Below are 26644 nucleotides of genomic sequence, written 5' to 3' on the forward strand. Positions count from 1 at the left end.
GGGCTCAGGACCGCTTACAAATATTCCTCGTCGTTACTGGTCGTGAGTGGGAATCCAACTCGGGTTTTGTAAGCGCAGTGCGCTCACAAGCTCACCACTTCCCACGCACGCACAAAAATAGAGACATTTGGACACGCACTTGCACACAATATCACTCTTACAACCATCCGAGCAAGGGCGCCGTCTACTCGAATGGCTTTCCAGAAGGCGGTAACAGCAACCACGTGCACTTCACCTGTTCCGCCTGTGAGGGATATAGTGTTTGGGGCCGTCCATCCATAAATGACGTCACGCACCTGGGGTGGGGGGGGTCAGACATTTGTGACGATGTGTGACGAGGGGGGGTGAGAAATGAGACGTCACATCAAAATACGCAACTTTAAATAAATATAGAATTGTTATAACAACATTAATTGTTATAACAACACTCCTACATCAGAGTGCAGCGCCACTTTAAATACGCACTACAATGACAATAGTTTAAAGCGATTTGAAGCATGTTTTATTTTAAAAATGTAAATGTTTTTTTTTTGGGGGGGGGGGCAGAGTTTTGTGACGTCATATTTGAGGGGGGGGGTCTGACTTTTGTGACGCCGTGTGACGAGGGGTGGGGGGTCAAAAATCGTCCCAAATCGCGTGACGTCATTTATGGACGGCCCCTTTCCCCCTCGCATGCGTGGGGTCGTATTCTCTGGGTGCTCCCATTTACAAAATAAATACGCGATCCAAAGCCTAAATAATAATAACACGTAAACGTTCACGACATCAACAGCAACGTTTCTACAAAACGCAAACGAATCATTTGGCGACGCTGCTGCGTCATTCCTCTCCCTTCGTGTTCGGCTTCAATCGAAGCCTCGGCGGCTCCGGCTGAAGAGGCCACGCGGTGGCCGCCTGGGGCGTTGCGCGCGACCGCCGACGTCTCTGGGTTGAAGCGGCGACTCGGCAGAACCCGAAGCAAACCTCGAAACAACGAAACTAATAAAATATTTTAAAAAAAAAATTTCAAACACGCTTTAATGAAATGCACCATACGAGTAGTGGCAGAACTCCACGACTCCAGCAAGTGGGCCCGCAGCTTGCCATGACGTACGGGGCCGTGGTGATTTACAGGCAACGCGAGTTGAGCGTGGACAATTAGACCCGTAAAAAAGAATGTTTAACAATATATTTTTTTCATTATAGAATATAGTATTGTCATCAGTATGACATACCCATACCAAGTTTGCAGTCGATACGACATTGGGGAAGACGGTTGAAATTGAGTTACAAGATTTGAGGATACGATAACAGAGTGAGTTAAATAAAAGCGTGTAAAATGTTAAAAAAAATATATTTTAAAATTTTAATGATAGAATATAGTCTTGTCATCAGTATGACATAAGTATACCAAGTTTGCAGTCGATAGCACATTGGGAAGTGGGTAAAAATTGAGTTACAATATTTTTTGAGGATACGACAACAGACGGAGTGAGTTAAATAAAATCGTTTAATAAAAACGATCTGTTTCGTGAGTTCATTCTACCAGGTGTAAGGTCCAACTCATCTATATATAGCTCTAGTTTCCTTTTAGAAGCGAGCTGGCTGTCAAAAATTAGAGCTTCGACGAAGTGGCTTATCGTGTGGAATTTTATAGCGGCCAAATGCTCTGAACGCGTGGATGTTGATTCTAAATGTGTGTGCCGGGGACGGGAGGGAACCGGAGGAACCCGGAGACAAATCCACGCGACCACGGGGGGGGGGGAGGGGGAGGGAAGAGACGCGCAAACTCCGAACATGCAGCAGGCATCAGGGTCGGGATCGAACCCACGAGCTCCTTGCATGGCGAGGTCGTTGACATCTCGCGCCACGCCCGCCTCGGTCTCGACAGCGTGGAGACACCGAGACCGATTCGAAAATGCGCCATCGCAGTTGCTTGTATAAGTGGGAGGTCAACTCGGGTTTGCCAGGGTCACGGGGCAGCGTGCGCTATGAGCACGTCACCCACCGCTCCCCACCAAGTCATCGCGCACTCACGACGCAGCAACACCCATCCACAAATGTCCTGGCCTTTTATGCTTTTATGGCTTTATTTTGGTGATTTCGAAAAGTTTTTTGGTTTGGTCATGTTTGTTTGTTGTAGTACGGAGTTAAACTGATGGCTTTAATCGAAGTTGTCTTGTGGTTGTTGTTGTTGTTTGACTTGCATCCCACTGGGATTTTTGCACACAGCATTGGTGTACGGTGCTTTTTCTGGAAGATTTTGCAGTTTTCTCCTGGATTTTTCTGTTTGCGCATAGCCACTTTAAATGTTTTCTTGTTCATGTTTTTGTTTTTTTGTGTGTTGCGGTTGCACCCGATTCAAGAGCCGAATGGCTCACAGGGCTATACCAAAAAAATGAAACTGAAACGGCATTCGGCTGCCTGACCAGCCGATTACGTAAGGTGGGTGACTTTGTGCCAGAGGGTGACGTCGCGTAACACTTGCACGTGCATTACACACGTGTGTCACGTACGGAGGTGTGTTCTCCGGTGAGTGTCTCTGGTGAGTAGGCCTCGGCAAGGTAAGGTAAATTACCTTTATTACCGGGTAAAAGGGTAAAGGTAAAGGGTAAAGGTTTCGACATGCCAAGGGGTAAGGTAAAGAGTAGGGTAAAGGTAGCACAGAAGAATTACCCGGTAGGGTCAGGGTCGCGCGAATAATGACCCGTTAAATACAGTACCTTGTTTACTGCTAAAAGTTCCGTGGCGCAGTGACGCAGTCCGTGGCCTCCATTTTAAAGTGATGGCGGAGCACATGGAGACGGTCCACGTTCTTGAGGTCGAGGTACTTGAGGACGAGGATGCCAGCAACGGCTTTTTTGGGGTTGCTGCGAACAGCAATCGAAAGAGGCAGCGGTATGCGTTCCCGTGGGAGCACACACACGATTGGATGGAGGGTGATCCGCATGCACAGCAAGGGAAGCGGCAGTGCGTGCACTGCCGCAAGTGGTTTTCCACCCACACGAACGCGTCGGGGTGGAAAGCCCACCTCAAGAAACACAACGTGCTCGCCCCAGGCAGCGAGGTCGGGACGTCGGCGTCGGCGAGTCGCCTAATACAGCAAACGCTGAGCCGGCCAGCAATCCCGGATCGCCTCCTGGTAAAGTTTGAGAACGCGGTGGTGGATTTTGTTATCCAAAGTGCAATCTCTTTGCGAGCCGCCGGCAGCGACAAGTTCAAGACCTTGGTCAACACATTGACGCAGGGATACGAGGGCCCATCGACCCGCACCATCACACGCAGGATTGTCGAGCATCACGCCATCATGCTGCCCACCGTCGGGGCGTTCTTCTCCAACCTGGACGTCGCCATCTCACTCACCATCGACGGGTGGTCGAACCGCAACCTGAAGGGATTTTGGATGGTCACGGTGCACTGGATCGACAGCAAATCTGGTGCGTCAAAATCCATGCTGCTGACAATCCTCGATGTGCAGTCCGGAAGGGGTGTCAGCAAGCGCATTGGGGCCGCTCTGTTTGAGCACCTCCAAAGCCTCGGGCACAATATCTCGACCAAGCTGCTCGCTGTCACCAGCGACAATGGCTCCGATGCGAACAGTGCTGTCAAGACGTTGTTCACCCTGGTCAACGTGGACGCCGGATATGAGCAGTTGCGGGCTTGCCACCATATTCGATGTGCGGATCATTCCGTCCAGATCGGTGTCGTCCAAGTTCTAAAACTGATCAAGTCAACAAATGCCGAACTGCGCAAGGAAGGCGCTCGTCAATATCAGGTGCAGCAAGGTCGTCCGGCAGTCGTACCGCCGCGAGACTGAGATCGCCAAGCTCGCCAGCAAGGAGCCGACGCACCAGGACTTGCCGACCAGGTGGCATTCGACGTTTGACATGGGCGACGACGCCATCAAGAAGCGTGTCCCATTGGACATTATCATGGCGCGCTTCCAGGATGTGATCGGTGTCGGTGCTTTATCTGAACTGCAGTGGGCAAACATCGAGGGCGTGACAGCATTCCTGCGAATGCCACGCCAGGTCATGGCCTCGTTGTCAGCGGACCACAATTCGACATTGGATCTCGTGCCGGTGACGATGGAGCACCTCGTCCGTCATTGCGATCACGGTGAAGCCGCCCTTAGAGCGATCGATGAGCCCTTGACTGCGACGGGGATGAAGGCCGAACTGGTGCGGTACCGCCACCTACTGGTTCAGGAACCCGCCATTGTGGCATCCTACTTGAATCCACAGCTGCCGAAAACGACAGACCAAGACGAGCCGGCTACACTGAAGGCCACAATCCGCTCTGTCCTGCAGCATCGCTACTCGGACGTGCTCACGATCTCGCCGACGGCAGTTGCTGCCCATATGGAGGAGCGGTCGCTGTTCAGCACCCTGTTCAGCAACGTCGGCAACTCCATAGACGACGGCGATGAAGTCGTTTTCTGAGCATGGGCGTCACGACCGCCAGCGCCTTCATTGACGTAATGCAGTGGTGGTTTCTCCGCAAAGAACTGCTCCCCGCCCACTACAAGATGGCCTGCGACTACTTGGGAGTGCCGGCGACGTTAACTCCCTGTGAACGTGCGAATAGCGGAGCCGGGAGGGAGTTCACATGCGTTCGCCAGTCGCTGTCAACGACGCTCTTCATAAAGTCCATGTGCTTGCGCTCATGGATCACGGCCGGCTGCCTGAAGGTTCCGTCTAACTGGGCAGGAGCGGCGCAGGATCTTATTGCCTGTCGTCCGTCCAAGGATGATGGCAATCACGAACTTGATCAGGTTGTTGATGAGATCGCCATCGACCAAGACGATTGGGACGAGGAGGTTATGGAGGACGGTGTCGTCGACAGCCTAAACGCCCGATTTGAGAGTATTCTATATGAATAAAGCGTCTTCTTGGTTCTTTCGGTAAAGTCACGTAGAATGGAAATAATAAAATTATAAAAATAAAACGTAATAAAATAATTCTCACGACGTTTCGGCCACAAAGCAAGCAGCCGTACTCAGGTGGAGAACAGGTCTGTCGAGAAGACAGAGTCTGAATGACACACCCCAGGCTTGGAGAGTCTATTTAAGCTGGGTTGGAGGGGCGAAGAGCGCCTTGACAAAATAATTTGCATATCAAGAGGAATTTAGCATATTTATGAGAAATGCAGGTATGTGATTAGTACAACTTATGCCCGTGATTTATGCAGGATTACCAGCATCAAAGGGAGGGGATAGGGGAAATGCAGGTATGTGATTAGTACTACTTATGCCCGTGCATTATGCAGGATTAGCAGCATCAAAAGGAGGGGATAGGGGTAGCATTAATAAAGGGAAGGAGTATTGATAGTATGTAACTGCAGGAACTAAAATCACCACGTAAACAACTAAAGTATAAACTACATAGTATCATCAGTATACTAAATATACTCTACAATAAGCTGAGTTACTAACAGTAAGTAATACATTACAATTCTACGTCGTAAAAAATATAATATGCTTCCATCTAAACTTTATTCTCTTATATCACACGAGTCTACACTGTACTATATACTGCCATAGACAAACCCAACATTAAATTATATACTGTATTGCTATAAACCCCCATATACATTGTAATATTACACTATGTATTATTCTACCCACCCTAATGTATATCACACTGTTGTATATGGTACAGTGTATAATAACAAATAGTATAAAATTGATATGCTTAATACAATGTACAAAGTAATATATAGTATCGTAATTGTATAGTGAAGGATGTAAAGTGGAGTTTGTTTGGTGCCAGGATGTTGAGTGGAGTTTGTCTGGTGCCAGACAAACTCCACTCTACATCCTAGCACCAGACAATCTCCACTTTACATCCTGGCACTAGACAAACTCCACTCTACATCCTGGCACCAGACAAACTCCACTCTACATCCTGGCACCAGACAAACTCCACTCAACATCCTGGCACCAGACAAACTCCACACTACATCCTGGCACCAGACAAACTCCACTCTACATCCTGGCACCAGACAAACTCCACTCTACATCCTGGCACCAGACAAACTCCACACTACATCCTGGCACCAGACAAATTCCACACTACATCCTGGCACCAGACAAACTCCACTCTACATCCTGGCACTAGACAAACTCCACTCAACATCCTGGCACCAGACAAACTCCACTCAACATCCTGGCACCAGACAAACTCCACTCAACATCCTGGCACCAGACAAACTCCACGCTACATCCTGGCACCAGACAAACTCCACTCAACATCCTGGCACCAGACAAATTCCACACTACATCCTGGCACCAGACAAACTCCACTCAACATCCTGGCACCAGACAAACTCCACTCAACATCCTGGCACCAGACAAACTACACGCTACATCCTGGCACCAGACAAACTCCACACTACATCCTGGCACCAGACAAACTCCACACTACATCCTGGCACCAGACAAACTCCACTCTACATCCTGGCACTAGACAAACTCCACTCTACATCCTGGCACCAGACAACCTCCACTCAACATCCTGGCACCAGACAACCTCCACTCTACATCCTGGCACCAGAAAAACTCCACTCAACATCCTTCCACTAGACAAACTCCACTCTACATCCTGGCACCAGACAGACTCCACTCTACATCCTGGCACTAGACAAACTCCACTCTAAATCCTGGCACCAGACAAACTCCACACTACATCCTGGAACCAGACAAACTCCACTCAACATCCTGGCACCAGACAAACTCCACTCAACATCCTGGCACCAGACAAACTCCACTCAACATCCTGGCACCAGACAAACTCCACTCTACATCCTGGCACCAGACAACCTCCACTCAACATCCTGGCACCAGACAACCTCCACTCTACATCCTGGCACCAGAAAAACTCCACTCAACATCCTTCCACTAGACAAACTCCACTCTACATCCTGGCACCAGACAAACTCCACTCTACATCCTGGCAACAGACAAACTCCACTCTACATCCTGGCACCAGACAAACTCCACTCTACATCCTGGCAACAGACAAACTCCACACTACATCCTGGCACCAGACAAACTCCACTCTACATCCTGGCACAAGACAAACTCCACACTACATCCTGGCACCAGACAAACTCCACACTACATCCTGGCACCAGACAAACTCCACTCTACATCATGGCACCAGACAAACTCCATTCTACATCCTGGCACCAGACAAACTCCACTCTACATCCTGGCACAGACAAACTCCACACTACATCCTGGCACCAGACAAACTCCACTCTACATCCTGGCATCAGACAAACTCCACTCTACATCCTGGCACCAGACAAACTCCACTCTACATCCTGGCACCAGACAAACTCCACTCTACATCCTGGCACCAGACAAACTCCACTCTACATCCTGGCACCAGACAAACTCCACTCTACATCCTGGCACCAGACAAACTCCACTCTACATCCTGGCACCAGACAAACTCCACTCTACATCCTGGCACCAGACAAACTCCACTCAACATCCTGGCACCAGACAAACTCCACTCAACATCCTGGCACCAGACAAACTCCACTCTACATCCTGGCACCAGACAAACTCCACTCTACATCTTGGCACCAGACAAACTCCACTCTACATCCTGGTACCAGACAAACTCCACTCAACATCCTGGCACCAGACAAACTCCACTCAACATCCTGGCACCAGACAAACTCCACTCTACATCCTGGCACCAGACAAACTCCACTCTACATCCTGGCACCAGACAAACTCCACTCTACATCCTGGCACCAGACAAACTCCACACTACATCCTGGCACCAGACAAACTCCACTCAACATCCTGGCACCAGACAAACTCCACTCTACATCCTGGCACCAGACAAACTCCACTCTACATCCTGGCACCAGACAAACTCCACTCTACATCCTGGCACCAGACAAACTCCACTCTACATCCTGGCACCAGACAAACTCCACTCTACATCCTGGCACCAGACAAACTCCACACTACATCCTGGCACCAGACAAACTCCACTCTACATCCTGGCACCAGACAAACTCCACTCAACATCCTGGCACCAGACAAACTCCACTCTACATCCTGGCACCAGACAAACTCCACTCTACATCCTGGCACCAAACAAACTCCACACTACATCCTGGCACCAGAAAAACTCCACTCAACATCCTGGCACCAGAAAAACTCCACTCAACATCCTTCCACCAGACAAACTCCCCTCTACATCCTGGCACCAAACAAACTCCACACTACATCCTGGCACCAGACAAAGTCCACTATACATCCTGGCACCAGACAAACTCCACTCTACATCCTGGCACCAGACAAATTCCACACTACATCCTGGCACCAGACAAACTCCACGCTACATCCTGGCACCAGACAAACTCCACTCTACATCCTGGCACCAGACAAACTCCACTCTACATCTTGGCACCAGACAAACTCCACTCTACATCCTGGCACCAGACAAACTCCACTCTACATCCTGGCACCAGACAAACTCCACTCAACATCCTGGCACCAGACAAACTCCACTCTACATCCTGGCACCAGAAAATCTCCACTCAACATCCTTCCACCAGACAAACTCCCCTCTACATCCTGGCACCAGACAACTCCACTCTACATCCTGGCACCAGACAAACTCCACTCAACATCCTGGCACCAGACAAACTCCACTCTACATCCTGGCACCAGACAAACTCCACACTACATCCTGGCACCAGACAAACTCCACACTACATCCTGGCACCAGACAAACTCCACTCTACATCCTGGCACCAGACAAATTCCACTCTACATCCTGGCACCAGACAAATTCCACTCTACATCCTGTCACCAGACAAACTCCACTCTACATCCTGGCACCAGACAAACTCCACTCTACATCCTGGCACCAGACAAACTCCACACTACATCCTGGCACCAGACAAACTCCACACTACATCCTGGCACCAGACAAACTCCACACTACATCCTGGCACCAGACAAATTCCACTCTACATCCTGTCACCAGACAAACGCCACTCTACATCCTGGCACCAGACAAACTCCACTCTACATCCTGGCACCAGACAAACTCCACACTACATCCTGGCACCAGACAAACTCCACTCTACATCCTGGCACCAGACAAACTCCACACTACATCCTGGCACCAGACAAACTCCACACTACATCCTGGCACCAGACAAACTCCACACTACATCCTGGCACCAGACAAATTCCACTCTACATCCTGTCACCAGACAAACTCCACTCTACATCCTGGCACCAGACAAACTCCACTCTACATCCTGGCACTAGACAAACTCCACACTACATCCTGGCACCAGACAAACTCCACTCTACATCCTGGCACCAGACAAACTCCACTCTACATCCTGGCACCAGACAAACTCCACTCTACATCCTGGCACCAGACAAATTCCACTCTACATCCTGGCACCAGACAAACTCCACTCTACATTCTGGCACCAGACAAACTCTACTCAACATCCTGACACCAGACAAACTCTACTCTACATCCTGACACCAGACAAACTCCACTCAACATCCTGGCACCAGACAACCTTTACTCTACATCCTGGCACCAGACAAACTCCACTCAACATCCTGGCACCAGACAACCTCCACTTTACATCCTTCACTATACAATTACGATACTACATATTACTTTGTACATTGTATTAAGCATATCAATTTTATACTATTTGTTATTATACACTGTACCATATACAACAGTGTGATATACATTAGGGTGGGTAGAATAATACATAGTGTAATATTACAATGTATATGGGGGTTTATAGCAATAAAGTATATAATTTAATGTTGGGTTTGTCTATGGCAGTATATAGTACGGTGTAGACTCGTGTGATATAAGAGAATAAAGTTTAGATGGAAGCATATTATATTTTTTACGACGTAGAATTGTAATGTATTACTTACTGTTAGTAACTCAGCTTATTGTAGAGTATATTTAGTATACTGATGATACTATGTAGTTTATACTTTAGTTGTTTACGTGGTGGTTTTAGTTACTGCAGTTACATACTATTAATACTCCTTCCCTTTATTAATGCTACCCCTATCCCCTCGTTTTGATGCTGCTAATCCTGCATCATGCACGGGCATAAGTAGTACTAATCACATACCTGCATTTCCCATATCCCCTCCTTTTGATGCTGCTAATCTTGCATAATGCACGGGCATAAGTAGTACTAATCACATACCTGCATTTCCCATAAATATGCTAATTTCCTCTTGATATGCAAATTATTTTGTCAAGGCGCCCTTTCACCCCCTTCCAACCCAGATTAAATATACGCTCCAAGCATGGTGCTGTTTCATTCAGACGCTGTCTCCCCGACAGACCTGGTCTTCACCTGAGGACGGCTGCTTGCGTTGTGGCCGAAACGTCGTGAGAATTATTTTATTATGTTTAATTTTTATTATTTTATTATTTCCATTCTACGTGCCTTTACCGAAAGAACCAAGAAGATGAATCCCTGCAGTCACGAAAGCTTTAAATCGAAAAATGAATAAAGTGCTCTAACTAGCATTTATCGTTAAAAAAAATTCCATGTTTTTTACCCCAGTAATTACCCTGTAATCGCGAAATTTGTATGGGATAAGGGTAAAAGGTAAGGTAAAGGTAGGCTCGTTCTTTTTTAACCTTACCTGCTAAAGGGTAAAAGGTAGGGTAGCGCGATTGTATTGTGATAAGGTAAAAGGTAGGGTAAAGTTTCTCTTGTTTTTTTACCGTTTAACTTTTACCTTACCTTGCCGAGGCCTACTGGTGAGTCTGTGTGCATGTCACTGGTCTGAATCCGTCCCTGGGGAGTCTATCTGATGAGACAAAGGCGGCCGGGCGTGGTTATGGCCGTGCTGGCTTTCACAGTGACTCGCAAACAACACTTGCATCGACTGCCCCCGTTCAAGGCTACACGGGGCGATCTTTGTCCTTGTGTGAGCGTGTGGGACAGAGTGTGTCTATTGTGGGTCTACTGCGGGGAGCGGCGGTGTAGCGGTTAGCGCGCTGCGCTGTGAACCCGGCGACCCGGGTTCGATTCCCGCTCACGGCCAACACCCTGTGACGTTGATCTTAACCGGTCCTGGGCCTCCCCTAGGTCGACTCAGCCTCAAATGAGTACCTGGTGCGGTGTGTAAACATCGCCACTGGGGAGACAAAGGCGGTCGGCCGTGGTGCTGGCCACCCACCCCCTCGTCTGCCTTGCCGGCCTTCATAGGTGCTCGCTAACAGCACTTTCCCCTACAGTCTGTTAAGGCTACACGGGGATCTTTGTCTTTGTATGCGAGTGTCGCGCATGCAAACTGCGGACGCAATGTCCCTGACAGCTTTGCATCAAACATCGCCATCGTCATCACCCCCAACATCAAACATCATCAACGTTCATCCCTAACAACGACCGTCAGCATCATAATCAGCCCCCGACATCAAAACATCGCCGTCATCGCGCATTGCACATTCGCCATCACCGCCGCATTGCAGCACGACACATTACCATCACCACCATCGCCCCGCGCATTGCACATCTCATCACCACCATCACCACCACCTCTGCATGACTGATCACCGTCGTCATCCCGGATTGCACCACATCAACACCATCACCAGCATCATCATCACCAGCATCATCACCCCCCCCCCATCACCGCTCTCTGCAATGGGCATGACCCACCGCAACACCCCCATCACTGCTGGTAGCGCCTCCTCCCTCCCTCCCTACTCCTCCGCGCTGCAGTGAACAGCCGCGCACTTCACATTGCCGCAGATTCTCTTGCTCGACGACCACGGCAGGAGGGCTGGGGTGGTGGAGACGGCGCACATCACCACCATCACCGAGCCGACACGCAGATCCGCGCACGACAGCCACCAGTGCACAACCGTAACAGGGCACGCGACCGAACCGTCGTCTCAACTGACGCAGGCCGGGCCCTCATCTGTCTCTGTCTCTCTCGTCACCTGCGCCCCCTCGACTCCATCACCCGCCCCGTGACGGCGGCACAATGCGCGAGATCGTCCACGTGCAAGCCGGCCAGTGCGGCAACCAGGTCGGGTCCAAGGTGAGAGTGCGCAGCTCGGAGTGTGCAGTCCTGTGCAGTCCTGTGCAGAGCCCGACTCGCAGTGCTCAGTGCAGAGCTCCAATCATCGAGTGCACAATCCGACCGGCACTCCCGTGTAGTATATATCGCGACTCAGTATGCAGTGCACATCTTGACTCGTGTAGACCGGCATAACCCGGCCGTGCTGGATGTGTTGTGATGCGTGCTGCAGTGTTCGCAACATGATCTATCAGTGGTGTATCACGATGGTGATGTATTACAGTGATGGCGTATCACAGTGATGATGTATCACCATGGTGATGTATCACCATGGTGATGTATCAGTGATGGTGATCTATTACAGTGATGTATCAGTGATGGTGTATCATCATGGTGATACATCACGATGGTGATACATCACCATGGTCATGTACCACAGTGGTGATGTATCACCATGGTGATGTATCACGATGGTGACGTATCACGATGGTGACGTATCACCATGGTGACGCAGCACCATTGTGATGTATCACAGTGATGTATCACCATGGTAACGTATCACCATGGTGATCTATCACAGTGGTGATGTATCACCATGGTGATGTATCACGGTGGGTGTGAGAACGCCCCGATGTATCACGGCTGGTGAATGCGGCGCGGCGAGCGTGTAACCCCCCCCCCCTCTGTCATGCAGCGAATGTCTCTGCCTTTTGTTATCTGCGTAGTGTCGCCTCCCTCTCTCTCTCTGTTCCGCATGCCTCTCCGTTGGCACAGCATTCGCATTGGATCGGTGGCGCAATGGTTAGCGCACTTCGCTTCGAACGGCCTTTAAAGGGTACCCGGTGCGGCGTTTAAACATCAGCGATGGGGAGACAAAGGCGGCCAGGCGTGGGTGTTGGCCACAACACACTCTTAACTGCTCCTTCATAAGTGCTTGCAAACAGCGCTTGCCCCAAAAAGTCTGCGAAGGCTATACGGGAAATCCTTGTCATTGTCTTATTATACGCACAGCCATTTCTGTTCAATCCAGTGATGGATGAGGAGGGGGGGAGGGAGCCTTCGTCATCGCTTGCGCAGGAGCGTGGTGGGCGAGTAGGGGGCTGCTTGACCTCGCCACGTGCGGTCAAATCGGGGGGCGGGCGACAGACGCCTGCGGCTTTGCGACCGCGTGCTCTGTCTTTGCAGTTCTGGGAGGTGATCAGCGAGGAACATGGCATCGACAGGACGGGCTCCTACCGCGGATACAACGCGCGGCTGCAGATGGAGAGGATCAACGTCTACTACAGCGAGGCGACGAGTGCGCTCCCTCGACCCCCCCGGGACCCCACCGTGCCCCCCACTGCTCCCCAACCCACCACACATGTGGCCAGGGTCGCTGCCCTCTCCCCACTGGAGACTAAACCCAGGGACACGTCTCTCGGGCGGGCCTGGGTCTCTATCAAAACTGTGCAGCGTCCTAAAAAACCAGGGCATTATCGGGGCAATCAGGGCTTGACAGTTCCTGCCATTCGATACACAGCTGCTTGGGATGGTCCGGGTCAAACTCATATCTGGTGGCAACCTGAACGCCAACTGCAACCGGGCAGTTCGACATCCTGGGTTCCGGCTAACGAGATGACGACCGAGACACCGGGTGCACGATGACTTACGCCGGGGACGGGAACCTTTTCCCTCCAGAGGGCTGGAGAGGGCTTTCAAGATAGCTATGGCGGGCAACCACACAAGACGCACACTCACACACACCTCAGCCATTATCTGATGATGATGGGCAAAATACTGAGGGCCCGTCGTGTTTCTAAAGTGCACAGTGAAAAATATTCTCTAAAGTAGCCGATTAGTGCTGCCGAGATGCTTGCGGTGACAGATACATTATTGTTTGCGCGCTGTTTCACAATGGTAGGCCTCGTGTGGCCGGTCAGGCCATAGGTTCCTGCCTCCTGCCCAAGGGCCTCAACAGTGAGGCCACGGTTCTGCATGGAGACCGTGAGGGTTGCAGGGTACGGATCTGCCTGAGCTACAATCCCACGGGGCTTGAAGAATTTCCCCACACAACCTCGACGGTTCTATGCTTAGCATCACTATTATTATCATGGCTAGTACCACAATAGCAACAGTACCGCCACCGCTAGCATGAGCACCACTAGCGTCATCATCAGTATCACATCACCAGCACAAGAATAATGCGTACCACCATCATCAGAACCACCGTTTTGCACCATCACCAGCAAGAGCATCACTTAAATTATGAATAACACCCCCATCACTCACAGAACCATCATGATCACCACTACCACCACGAGCACAGCTAACATCACCTGCAGCAGTGTCACCAGCAGCAGCAGTAGCAGCAGTGTGTTGAGGCAGATGCGGTGTGCAGTGCTTGTCAGATGCTTGTGACCCAGGAGGGAAAATGGCTCCGCAAACTCCAGAACTGAAAATCGGCCAAAATCTGAAAGGGCAAAATTCATTGCCATGGGAAGGAGGGGTGGGACAGGGAGCAGTTTGCGGGCAGAGCACGATCGCCAAATAGACTCCAGCCCGAACCAAATAGCCCACTGCCATTAGGACTACCACTGACAATGCCGACTAGCCGACCATTCACGAGGTCTCCCATAGTCCCTAACCCTGCGCCATATTAGCAAACCAGACACTGGTACTTGCCCTCCCACTGATCTTAATCCTAACCCCACCTCTGGACTCCTCCTTGTCAAACGCCACCTACGGCACTTTGCCCGGGACCCTTTTTCACCGTTTGTTCACTTAAAAAAAATTACATAAACAACGATCAGTAAAGTTTAACACGTAGGCTTTCGTGACCAATATTATCCATGAGAGGTTTTCTTTTTAACCCCAAAAAAACCCCTCTATTATGAACGATCAGTAAGACAAAATGATAAGACTAAAGAGAAACAAAACAACTCAAACGTTCCGTCGAATGCCTGGGCCCGATTTCTCAGTACGTGGTGACCCCACCAACGCTCCGTCGCCGACCGGGAACGGTGCCTGTTGCTTCTAGATTTGAAGCTTTCGTGACTGCAAGGATTCATACTCTTAGGTTTTTTCGGTAAAGTCACGTAGGAAATAAATAAATAAATAACAATAATAGAAATTAAATAATAAATCACGACGTTTCGGAGGCAACACAAGCTTCCTTCATCAGGTGGAATCGTCACAGCACAATTGCTGTATCAAGTAAAGAGAAATCCCAAGAGACCCGACCTTGTATATATACTGGTTGAGGGGGGAGGAGCCAGGGTAGACCCCTGGAGAGGGGTAGTTATGATAAGGTCGGTACGGCTGCTGCTGCTGAACCTGAGCCTTTGTTAAGTAGACTGGTTGAGGGGGGAGGAGCCAGGTGCCTGTTGCGTCAGTGTCGGCGCTCACAGCAGTGGGCCTGGTTGTTTACGGGGCTGACCGCCGGGGGCCGTGTCCCTCCCAGAGGTCGCAATCCGGTACCCGATACCTGCACCCTACCCGATACCCGGCTACCCATACCCGGCCCGGCCAGGTACGGGTACCCGTTTGCGACTCTGGTGCGGCCGGGTACGGGTTCGGGTAGGCCGTGATTCACTGGTGAGTCACCGTTTGTCACTCATTTCCCAATGTCTTGTCTCTTCTCACAATTCAAGTTCCTAGAATCAACCCATCCGCGCCTGCAACATGGCTTCATCCCAGAGGTCGCAATCAGGTACCCGTACCCTACCCGATACCCGGCCGGGTACGGGTAGGGTACGGGTAGCCGGGTATCGGGTAGGGTACGGGTACCCATTTGCGACCTTGGTGCGTACGGATACGGGTAAGGAATCAAAACCCGTTTGCGACCTCTGGTCCCTCCCGTTCGCGCAGGTGGCAAGTTCGTGCCGAGGGCGATCATGGTGGACCTAGAGCCGGGCACCATGGACGCAGTCCGCTCGGGGCCTCTGGGCCACATGTTCCGCCCGGACAACTTCGTGTTCGGTAAGCTGGGTGATGGTGAAGGGAGCGGGCCAAAGGAACCGTTTTGGCCACCAACAAAAAGTTACTTGAAAATGTTGACATCAAGTCGGCAAACGTAACCACTTCATTCATACAACTGCTGTGCTGCATGGGTGCTACCGTATTCGTGGAGGGCTCATGCCCGTAACGTCGGGCAACCTGTAGACATTTGTAAGAGATCAAACTGCTTATGAGACTCACAAAAATGCCGAGATATCAATGTCTGGTCTACGGGCGCACTTGCCTGTAAGACAAGGCGCTGCCCCGCTTGTGTAACAACAACAATGATAATAATTTGACTCAGGAAAGCCTCACCAAGTCTCAAGACGCCTTTTCAAGAGGATCCTGTTTTGGCCATTTCCATCATTGAGTATTTTGTTGGCTGAAAACGGTATACGGACCAAGGTAAAACTCACCTCACACATAAGGGGTAACGCTTCAAGATCCTCACAGATAGATTCAAGAATCCATTGCTGTGTACTACCTTCTCTCACCCACCGCACAGCCCAAGTCAGTGGCGCTGCTGTCGAGTGTGCAGGCGGTGCGACTGCGCCGACGCCCAAAGGCCGGACGGATCCAGGGGCCGGGCCATAAAGAGGGAGGACATTGGATTGGGGGAGCCATTCCATTCATTCCTTGCACAGGGTCCCATGCCCATCAGGCGACGTCACTGGATCAGGCCTGCGACACCTGGCATTCACCTGGCATTCACCTGGCATTCACCTGGCATTCACCTGGCATTCACCTGGCATTCACCTGGCAGCCATCCCACAGTGGAGTTGGCGAGTGTCGGAAACTCGGCTCCCCGGGCCGATACCGCTCATCGGCGCGATGGCCTTGTGCCCCGCAGGCCAGAGCGGTGCGGGTAACAACTGGGCCAAGGGCCACTACACGGAGGGCGCGGAGCTGGTGGACTCGGTGCTGGACGTGGTGCGCAAGGAGGCGGAGAACTGCGACTGCCTTCAGGGCTTCCAGCTAACGCACTCGCTGGGCGGGGGCACCGGCTCGGGCATGGGCACCCTGCTCATCAGCAAGATCCGCGAGGAGTACCCCGACCGCATCATGAACACCTTCAGCGTGGTGCCCTCCCCCAAGGTGAGAGGAGAGAGCTACGAGGTGGAGGACGATAGTACCGGTACTATAACCCCGACCGCATCATGAACACCTTCAGCGTGGTGCCCTTCCCCAAGGTGAGAGGAGAGAGCTACGAGGTGGAGGACGATAGTACCGGTACTATAACCCCGACCGCATCATGAACACCTTCAGCGTGGTGCCCTCCCCCAAGGTGAGAGGAGAGAGCTACGAGGTGGAGGACGATAGTACCGGTACTATAACCCCGACCGCATCATGAACACCTTCAGCGTGGTGCCCTTCCCCAAGGTGAGAGGAGAGAGCTACGAGGTGGAGGGCTATAGTACCGGTACTATAACCCCGACCGCATCATGAACACCTTCAGCGTGGTGCCCTTCCCCAAGGTGAGAGGAGAGAGCTACGAGGTGGAGGACGATAGTACCGGTACTATAACCCCGACCGCATCATGAACACCTTCAGCATGGTGCCCTCCCCCAAGGTGAGAGGAGAGAGCTACGAGGTGGAGGGCTATAGTACCGGTACTATAACCCCGACCGCATCATGAACACCTTCAGCGTGGTGCCCTTCCCCAAGGTGAGAGGAGAGAGCTACGAGGTGGAGGACGATAGTACCGGTACTATAACCCCGACCGCATCATGAACACCTTCAGCGTGGTGCCCTCCCCCAAGGTGAGAGGAGAGAGCTACGAGATGGAGGACGATAGTACCGGTACTATAACCCCGACCGCATCATGAACACCTTCAGCGTGGTGCCCTTCCTCAAGGTGAGAGGAGAGAATGACGAGGTGGAGGACGATAGTACTGGTACTATAACCCCGACCGCATCATGAACACCTTCAGCGTGGTGCCCTCCCCTAAGGTGAGGGGGCTCTAGATGTAATACTATTGGACTGTGGCGCTAGCGGGCTGTGGTACTAGAGTACTGGGCACGATCTGACGCGTGTAACGAGCACCGGTCTTGAGCCATCCCTGACGCTGCTGCTGGCGTCTTCTCTAATCGGGCAAGGTGAGGAGACACCGGGGGACTGCGGTCAGTGACGCGAGCATTAGCCGTACCCCCCCAAGTACTGGACCTGACACTCGCACTGACACAGACTACTCCGTGACCACGTGCGTTGCCGAAGGCGAGAGGCTCTGGGGTCGTGCCCTAACAACAACGACAACATTGGCTCGAACTCGAATGATAACCTAGGCCCGCCCAACTCTAGCCCCGACCCCCTGACCTCCACGACGAACCCCCCCCCCCCCCCACACTCGATGGAAGCCGTGCCGCCCCGCAGGTGTCGGACACGGTGGTGGAGCCGTACAACGCGACGCTGTCGGTGCACCAGCTGGTGGAGAACACGGACGAGACGTACTGCATCGACAACGAGGCCCTCTACGACATCTGCTTCCGCACCCTCAAGCTGGCCAACCCGGCGTACGCCGACCTCAACCACCTGGTGTCGGCCACCATGAGCGGCGTCACCACCTGCCTGCGCTTCCCGGGCCAGCTCAACGCCGACCTGCGCAAGCTCGCCGTCAACATGGTGCCCTTCCCGCGCCTGCACTTCTTCATGCCGGGCTTCGCTCCGCTCACCAGCCGCGGCTCGCAGCAGTACCGCGCGCTCACCGTGCCCGAGCTCACCCAGCAGATGTTTGACGCCAAGAACATGATGGCGGCGTGCGACCCACGTCACGGCCGCTACCTCACGGTGGCCGCCATCTTCCGCGGCCGCATGTCCATGAAGGAGATCGACGAGCAGATGCTGAGCGCGCAGACCAAGAACAGCAGCTACTTCACCGACTGGATCCCCAACAACGTGAAGACGGCCGTGTGCGACATCCCGCCGCGCGGCCTCAGCATGTCCGTCACGTTCATCGGGAACAGCACGGCCATCCAGGTAGCGACGGTGACTTCGCGACGCGTTGTCCGGCCCTCCAACCCCTCCTCCTCGTCATCGGCCACAGATCACTGTGGTCCACAGCTCCGTACACACTCATCGCTGTAGTCTCTCTCCCCATCGCTGTTAAGACCGCAACTGTCGATAATGCCAAAGGTACTTCTCGAGTGATAAGGGACGCGCGACTTTACACAAACTATGACATGCTTAAATCTTGATCTAAAGCTTTCGTGACTGCAGGGATTCATATTCTTGGTTCTTTTGGTAAAGTCACGTAGAAGGGAAAAAATAAAATAATATTAATATTTATATAAATATTATTTTATTATTTCCCTTCTACGTGACTACCGAAAGAACCAAGAATATGACATGCTTCTTAGCTGTATGTACGGTAGCGGCGGTCACTGTGTGTCACGTGTGTATTTGTCCGTTCAATGCAGAAACAAGCAGAGTCGATTGCGACGCGGTGGCGTCGTGGGCCGTCGTCGTTGTTGTTGCAGCACGCGCGGGATCTGAATCTGCGTCAAATCGATGCATCCCTGCAAAGGGCGCGGTAGCGACCGCTGTGAGGAACAATATCATACTCTGTGGGTCTTTCGGTAAAGTCACGCAGATAGAAAAATAATAGATCACGACGTTTCGATCGCAACACAGGCAATTGTCTCTCTTCAGGTGAGTCTCTCACCTGAAGACGATCGCCTGTGTTGCGATCGAAACGTCGTGATCTATTATGTTTCTATCCGCGTGACTTTACCAAAAGACCCAAAGGGTATGAATTCCTGAAGTCACGAAAGCTTCAAATCAAGAAAGCCGTCCCTTGGTGTGGACCAATAAGTTTCAAGGACAATGCATATATTATCATAGTGTGTTTTTGTTTGCATTTCGACTACAAGTATTGTGGTTAATGCAGACATGAATCTTTGTAAAAAGGTTTCAGTTTTGTTGCCAGAAAAAAGGGGGAAAACCCCATCATTATTATAATTATAATATCTTGCTTGTCCCCCTCTCTCTTACGTTTCCTTTGCGTGCTGCTACCGACGTGTTATTCTTACCCTGATCAAGCCTCTCTCGCGATGCCTTTGCGCTTTTTAATTTAGCCTGCATCCTCCGCTGCTTGTCAGTGGCCATGCCAAGCATGAATAATCCCTTTCCCCTCATTATTCACCGTCAGAACGAGCATCTGCGCCGCCGTCTTGGGCACCGGCTATATTGTGTCCTTGCCCGAGCGTTCTTCATTGTTGTGATTTCACCTTGTGGTTGTGAGGCACTTCCGTAAGCTTCACAAGAGCTACAACCCAATGCGTATGTCCTCCCCCCCCCCCCCACACACTTTAGTGATCTTGCAAATCCAACGCGCAGGGTGCCATCTGAGTTTAGTTCAGGAGGCGAGAACAGACCCGTCTGGACGAGAAGATTCCTAGACCCGGCCAAAAAACAAGTTTGAGAAAGCTTGCGACGAGAAGCATGACGAGATGATAAAACAATGTACGTTGAACTTCTTTAGCACCATACGTAGCCAACCGTGCTAATCGCGGATGTGAGAATCGTGGTGATGATGGACCGGAGATTCTTATATTGATCGTGGAATATTTCTGTTAAAAGTTGCAAGGCTCCTGAAATAGTTGAAATACCAGCTGACCTGCTTTAAATGTCTCTCTCCGTGTTGCTCTGTCCCTTTGTGCCCCACTCTGTCCCTGTGTCTCTCATTCTACGTCTCTGTCTCGCCGGTATGCTTGCATCTGTCTCTGTGTCTTATGTCCCTCTGCATGCCCCCCTGCTCCTCAGTCCCCCCCCCCCTCTCCGTCATTGGCAGGAGCCATTCAAGGGCATCTTGGGGCACTTACATTTCTCTCTGCCTCTTTTGTCCGTTTCCTCCGCGTCTAGCTCTTCGTATTATCTTTGTCCTGTCGTCTCTTTCCTTTCTTCGTGTGTGTCTGCCTGTGTACGTGACTCTCACTGCTTGCCTCTTCCTCCATAGCGCTCTCCGTGTCTCTATCTCTCTCTCTACTTCTCCCTGTGCTTATCAAGCGACCCCCACGGTTGCCAAGCGACCTCCGCGGTTGCCAAGCGACTCCCGCGGTTGCCAAGCGACCCCCGCGGTTGCCAAGCGACCCCCGCGGTTGCCAAGCGACCCCCACGGGTTGCCAAGCGACCCCCACGGTTGCCAAGCGACCCCCACGGGTTGCCAAGCGACCCCCACGGGTTGCCAAGCGACCCCCGCGGTTGCCAAGCGACCTCCGCGGTTGCCAAGTGACCCCCACGGGTTGCCAAGCGACCCCCACAGTTGTCAGTTGACCCCATCTGGCTCTCATCTGGCCTCGTCCCTCCCCTCCCCAGGAGCTGTTCAAGCGAATCTCCGAGCAGTTCACGGCCATGTTCCGCCGCAAGGCCTTCCTGCACTGGTACACGGGCGAGGGCATGGACGAGATGGAGTTCACCGAGGCGGAGAGCAACATGAACGACCTCGTGTCCGAGTACCAGCAGTACCAGGACGCCACGGCGGAGGAGGAGGAGGGCGAGTTCGAGGAGGACTACGAGGAGGATGAGGCGGAGGAGGAGGACGCGGCTCCGCACGAGAGTTACTGAACATGGGCGCCGCCGTGACGGATCGAACGCGACACCACCACCCACGGCGATCGCATAGCTCCACACGTAGCCCACACCATTCGCTCGAGCCCTAACCCATAGTCAATAGTCAACCCGTAGCCTGGCCCAAGCCATATGGCCTTTATCAGAACCGTAGCCCGAACACAAACCCTCTCGCTAGCCCGAGCCATGAACCCAAGCCAGACACTAGCCCTGACCCATACAACAAACAGCTCTATCCTGATCCACAGGCTTCATAGAACCATAGCTAGCCCCCACTCAAAACATAGCACTGCCCATGACACTAATCATAGCCGACTGTAGTTTTTCTCACAACTAACATCAATAACACTAACCTTAGCTGTAGCGCTACCATACTCCACGTCCCCACTGCTAATACGGAGGCACGGAGACAATACCTGAATAAAGAACGAGACCCCTAGGCTTAGGCATAGGCCTCGATTGAATTGTCGCCCTCGGATAACTCTAGCTGACGTTGGACCGCTAGGCCTAGCGCTCTCCCTAACCTTGGTACAAGTCTGTATCCAAAACCCTCGGCCCAGGGTTCTACAGGGGAGCCTGTGGATCAAGCGCAATGTTAAGGCCAGTGGCTTGGTGCAGTAACCATGCTTCAACATCTCGCAGCTGCTGTGCTCTGGACCAGAGCCCGAACCCCGTCTCTAATCCCGACCTGCCCCTTCTTCTTGTCTCCCATGCATGGTCGCAGTGCCCATTTGCACCATATCACTTTGGTCTCCCGGGATCTACAACCATTTCCCATTGGTGGTGGCAGCAGTATTATTATTCAGAGTAGCAGCAGCAGTGTGTTTTCACCGTGACTCCGTTGTGTGTTCCTTTGCCGATCTCAGATAATGAATGAAGACCTTGCTCCCTCTCACTGTGCGTTAAAGCCCCCAACTCCCTCCTATCCCCCCCCCCCACCCCATTCAGCTTATAAATAAAGCCTACGGTGTATGTTCGGAGCACCACCATTCTCTCGTAAAATGTCAAATGGCACCGTGAATAAACGTGCGACTTGTGCACACGGCCACCACGCGGTGCGTCCTCATCACTCGCTGTGCCAACCGCAGCCGCACGGGTCTCGCTGCTGTCCATGGTACAGCGCGCACTCGGGGTGCCCCGCCTACGCTGGGTAATCGATAACGGGCGGCTGTGGTTTCGGCCCCGCTTCACGTGGCTGCCTAGGCCTCGGCAAGGTAAGGTAATTTTCCCTTTTTACCGGGTTAAAGGGTAAAGGTGTCGACATGCCAAGGAGTAAGGTAAAGGGTAGGGTAAAGGTAGCTCGGAAGAATAACCCGGTAGGGTAAAGGTAGCGCGAAGTATTACCCGGTAAATACGGCGCCTTGTTTACCACTAAAAGCTCAGTGGCGCAGTCCGTGGCCTCCATTTAATAAGTAATATTGAAAAAAAAACTCTTTTAAAAACACGCTTTTATGAAATGTACTAGTAATGGCAGAACTCCACGACTCCAATTACAGCCAACGTCAGTTGAGCGTGGACAATTTGACCCAAGCCGAAACATAACATTTAAAAAAAATGTTTAAAAACAGATATTTTTATGAGAGAATATAGTGTTGTCATCAGTATGACATAAGTATACCAAGTTTGCAGTCTATACCATATTGGGAAGTGGGTTAAAATTGAGTTACAAGATTTGATGATACAACAACAGTGAGTTCAAAGAAAGCGTGTAAAATTGGAATCATCGAGAGTATTCTATAGGAATAAAACGCTCTACCTAGCATTTGCCGTTATAAACCTTTTTCATGTTTCGTAGTACCCCAGTAATTACCCTGTAATCGGGTAATTTGTATGGGGTAAGGGTAAAAGGTAGGGTAAAGTTAGGCTCGTTGCTTTTTACCTTACCTGCTACAGGGTAAAAGGTAGGGTAGAGTGATTGTATTGTGGCAAGGTAAAATGTAAGGTAAAGGTAGGCTTGCTTTTTTACATTTTAACTTTTACCTTACCTTGCCGAGGCCTATGGCTGCCCGAAGTCCAGCACCGAGGAGGCGGCGAGGGTTGACGGGTCGCCGCACGGCCGCTGTGAAACTCCCTTCGCCGTGGGCGGCGAAGAGCGGCCGTACCCTGGCACGCCAGTCGAAAGTGGTGCCGCAGAATGTATTGGACTTCACCCGTTCCGGCCGCGTGAGATATAGTGTTTCCCCCTCGCACGCGTGGGTTTTCTCCAGGTGCTCCGGTTTCTTCCAACGTGTCAACACTCATTAATTGGTCAATAACGCCTTAATACATAGAGGACTGTGGAGCTTGGGCAATTGTTGGCTACAGCTCACGATTTGGCTGCTGTCTTCCCGCTTGCCTGCAGTTCATCCTTGTGCCCGGTTCGTCCTCCGTCTTCGTGCGCGAGCAAATTCTGCACGGAGGTGGCGCGCGACAAGTGGAAAGCGCGTCGGAGCGTTCGCTCTGCCCATGCGTAGAGCAGGGATGCACACTCAACAGAGCCACTGTACGCAAGGACAACGCGTCACTGCTGTGGTTTTTTTAAAACTGTATTAACGCACGCACACACACACGCGCGCACGCGTTAAGTGGTTGGTTCGGTGTAAATACAGAGCACCGCACGCATCCGCAACACAGTTCACCACCAACACCCTCCTCCGCCTCACGCGAGGCCTGGGTTCGAGTCCCCCGGGCGGTGCATGGCACCAAACCTCCGTCCGAGCCGCCCCCCCCCCCTCCAAGCCGTCGTCGACCCGAGCGTGGCACCGTGGCACGCACGGCGGTGCCGACATGGGCGTGGATCTAACGTTTCGCATCACGACCTAACGGCGGTTTTTAACACGTAGGCTTTCGCGACCAATATCATCCGATTCCTCCTGCCTGAGCATTACATCGCGTCGATGCGGACCGATAAAAATTCGACGCCATCGTACCTGAACGACGCAACGACATTCTTCGTGTTTTTAATCCAAAACTCAACCCCACAGCACGTGGTGGTTGAGGGGCGCATCACGGCAGAACGTCGCGAGTTTGGGTTCCCTGCCTCGTGGCAGCAGTTGCCGAGAGACGCACGCAGTGGACACACGAGGGGGGGGGGCAGATCACTCGCAAAGGAAACGCACAAGAACCCTTTCTGACGAGTGTCACAGCGGGCGGTAACGCAGCAGATTGAAAACGTTCTTCTTTAGGCGCAATTGGTTCGTTGCTTTTCATTGTCGAGTTCATGTTTCCTAATCAAGGCACTCCTCCCCTCCAATCTGCTTGCAAAGAAACGAGAACGCAGAAGCCGACTTGCTACCTCCCCATCTGTGGCGTTACCTCGGCAGTAACCCTGAATAAGAGAATTGGTCCCCCACTTCTTGAAATGGGGGGGGGGGGGGGGGGGGTAGCACCCACGACCCTAGAGCGAGCGGCTCGCGACGGGAAGGTCCTGAGGTCAAATCCTCCGGGGTCCATATCACCACCCTTTGTGCGGAAGTCAACGAGCGAGTGCCCTATGGATGGACTTACCCCGGCCACATGAATGTGGAATCACACCGATTACACCGCTCATCTTAACAGGCAATCACTTCTGGGCCACGTTCCTCACGGAACAGGGACGAGTCCGGGGCGGAGGGGCGGTGTCAATGTTGGCACGGGTATCGAGACGGTGCCACCACGACGCCTTCCGTGGTGGCTCGCGGGGCAGAGGAGGATCGGAGCGGCGACGAACGCCGGCTCCGGAAACACCGCAAGCGCTGCTGGCCACCACCACCACCACCGCCTGCACTGACCACCACCGCCGCCTGCAGGCAGCTCGGGTGGGGCCGGCACGTGGCGCCGTTCTCCTCCAGACTCCCGAGTCCGACCTAAGGCACGAGCGGGCTAAGTTGCACACCACACGCACACTGCAGACACGACGCACACTGCAAACACGACGCACACGACAGACACAACACACACTGCAGACACTACACACACTGGAGACACGACGCACACTACACACACTGCAGACACTACACACACTGGAGACACGACGCACACTACACACACTGCAGACACTACACACACTGGAGACACGACGCACACTGCAGACACGACGCACACGACAGACACAACACACACTGCAGACACTACACACACTGGAGACACGACGCACACTGCACACACTGCAAATACGACACAACGCACACGACGCACACTGCAGACACGACGCACACGACGCACACTGCAGACACGACGCACACGAGTTTATAAAAGGCGAGGGCTGCATGAAGCCCAGGAATGTACAATGCATTTCTTAAGTGAAGGCACTTTGGCAGGGCCCACCGTGATTTCCAGGGACTGGGGGATTCGGGGACCCTGAGGACGCCCCTCTTCTGTCACTCGCTTTGGACGCACTCTGAACCCCGGGGTCACGCCATCCAGCCTCTCAAAACCAAAGTCGGGTGCTCGAAAGAGGTCGGGCGGTGCAGGCTGCAGGGTTCTGACCTTTGCGTGGAGTTACGGGGCAGCCTTACTCGACATCTGTGAACAAGAGCTTCACATTTCGATGTAAAGCTTTCGTGACTGCAGGGATTCATCTTCTTGGTTCTTTCGGTAAAGTCACGTAGAATGGAAATAATAAAATAATAAAAATTAAATCCTGCATAATGCACGGGCATAATATGACTTTAAACCCCCCGCCAAACCTCCTACGCATTTCACAAGTAGTACTAATCGCATATCTGCATTTGCCATAAATATGCTAAATTCCTATTGATATGCAAATTATTTTGTCAAGGCGCTCTTCGCCCCTCCAACCCAGCTTAAATAGACGCTCCAAGCCTGGGGTGTGTCATTCAGACTCTGTCTTCTCGACATACCTGTTCTCCACCTGAGGACGGCTGCTTGCGTTGTGGCCGAAACGTCGTGAGAATTATTTATTATGTTTTATTTTTATTATTTTATTATTTCCATTCTACGTGACTTTACCGAAATAAAAATCATCATTTTGAGTTGGAGTATCTTCTTCCGCGTGGGGGGAGGGGGGTTTCTCTTGCTGGCCACCCTGGGTTTCTCCCCGCATGCAAACAAATACCCAGGGGAAGAAGTTGGGGGGA

General features: G+C 52.0%; 1 protein-coding gene across 1 annotated transcript; it reads left to right on the top strand.

The window, feature by feature from the left end:
- Nucleotides 1–11739: 11739 nt before the first annotated feature.
- Nucleotides 11740–22638, top strand: LOC144729174 (tubulin beta-4B chain-like). The gene is made up of 6 exons (XM_078609207.1): nucleotides 11740–12070; nucleotides 13235–13346; nucleotides 15896–16006; nucleotides 16875–17119; nucleotides 18396–18998; nucleotides 21336–22638. Exons 1-6 carry the CDS (start codon nucleotides 12014–12016, stop codon nucleotides 21582–21584), a joined length of 1377 nt encoding a protein of 458 aa, XP_078465333.1. The 5' UTR covers nucleotides 11740–12013; the 3' UTR covers nucleotides 21585–22638.
- Nucleotides 22639–26644: the final 4006 nt, after the last annotated feature.

Source organism: Lampetra planeri, chromosome 31 (genome assembly GCF_965212315.1).
Source record: "Lampetra planeri chromosome 31, kcLamPlan1.2.h2, whole genome shotgun sequence".
Classification (NCBI taxonomy): Eukaryota; Metazoa; Chordata; class Hyperoartia; order Petromyzontiformes; family Petromyzontidae; genus Lampetra; species Lampetra planeri.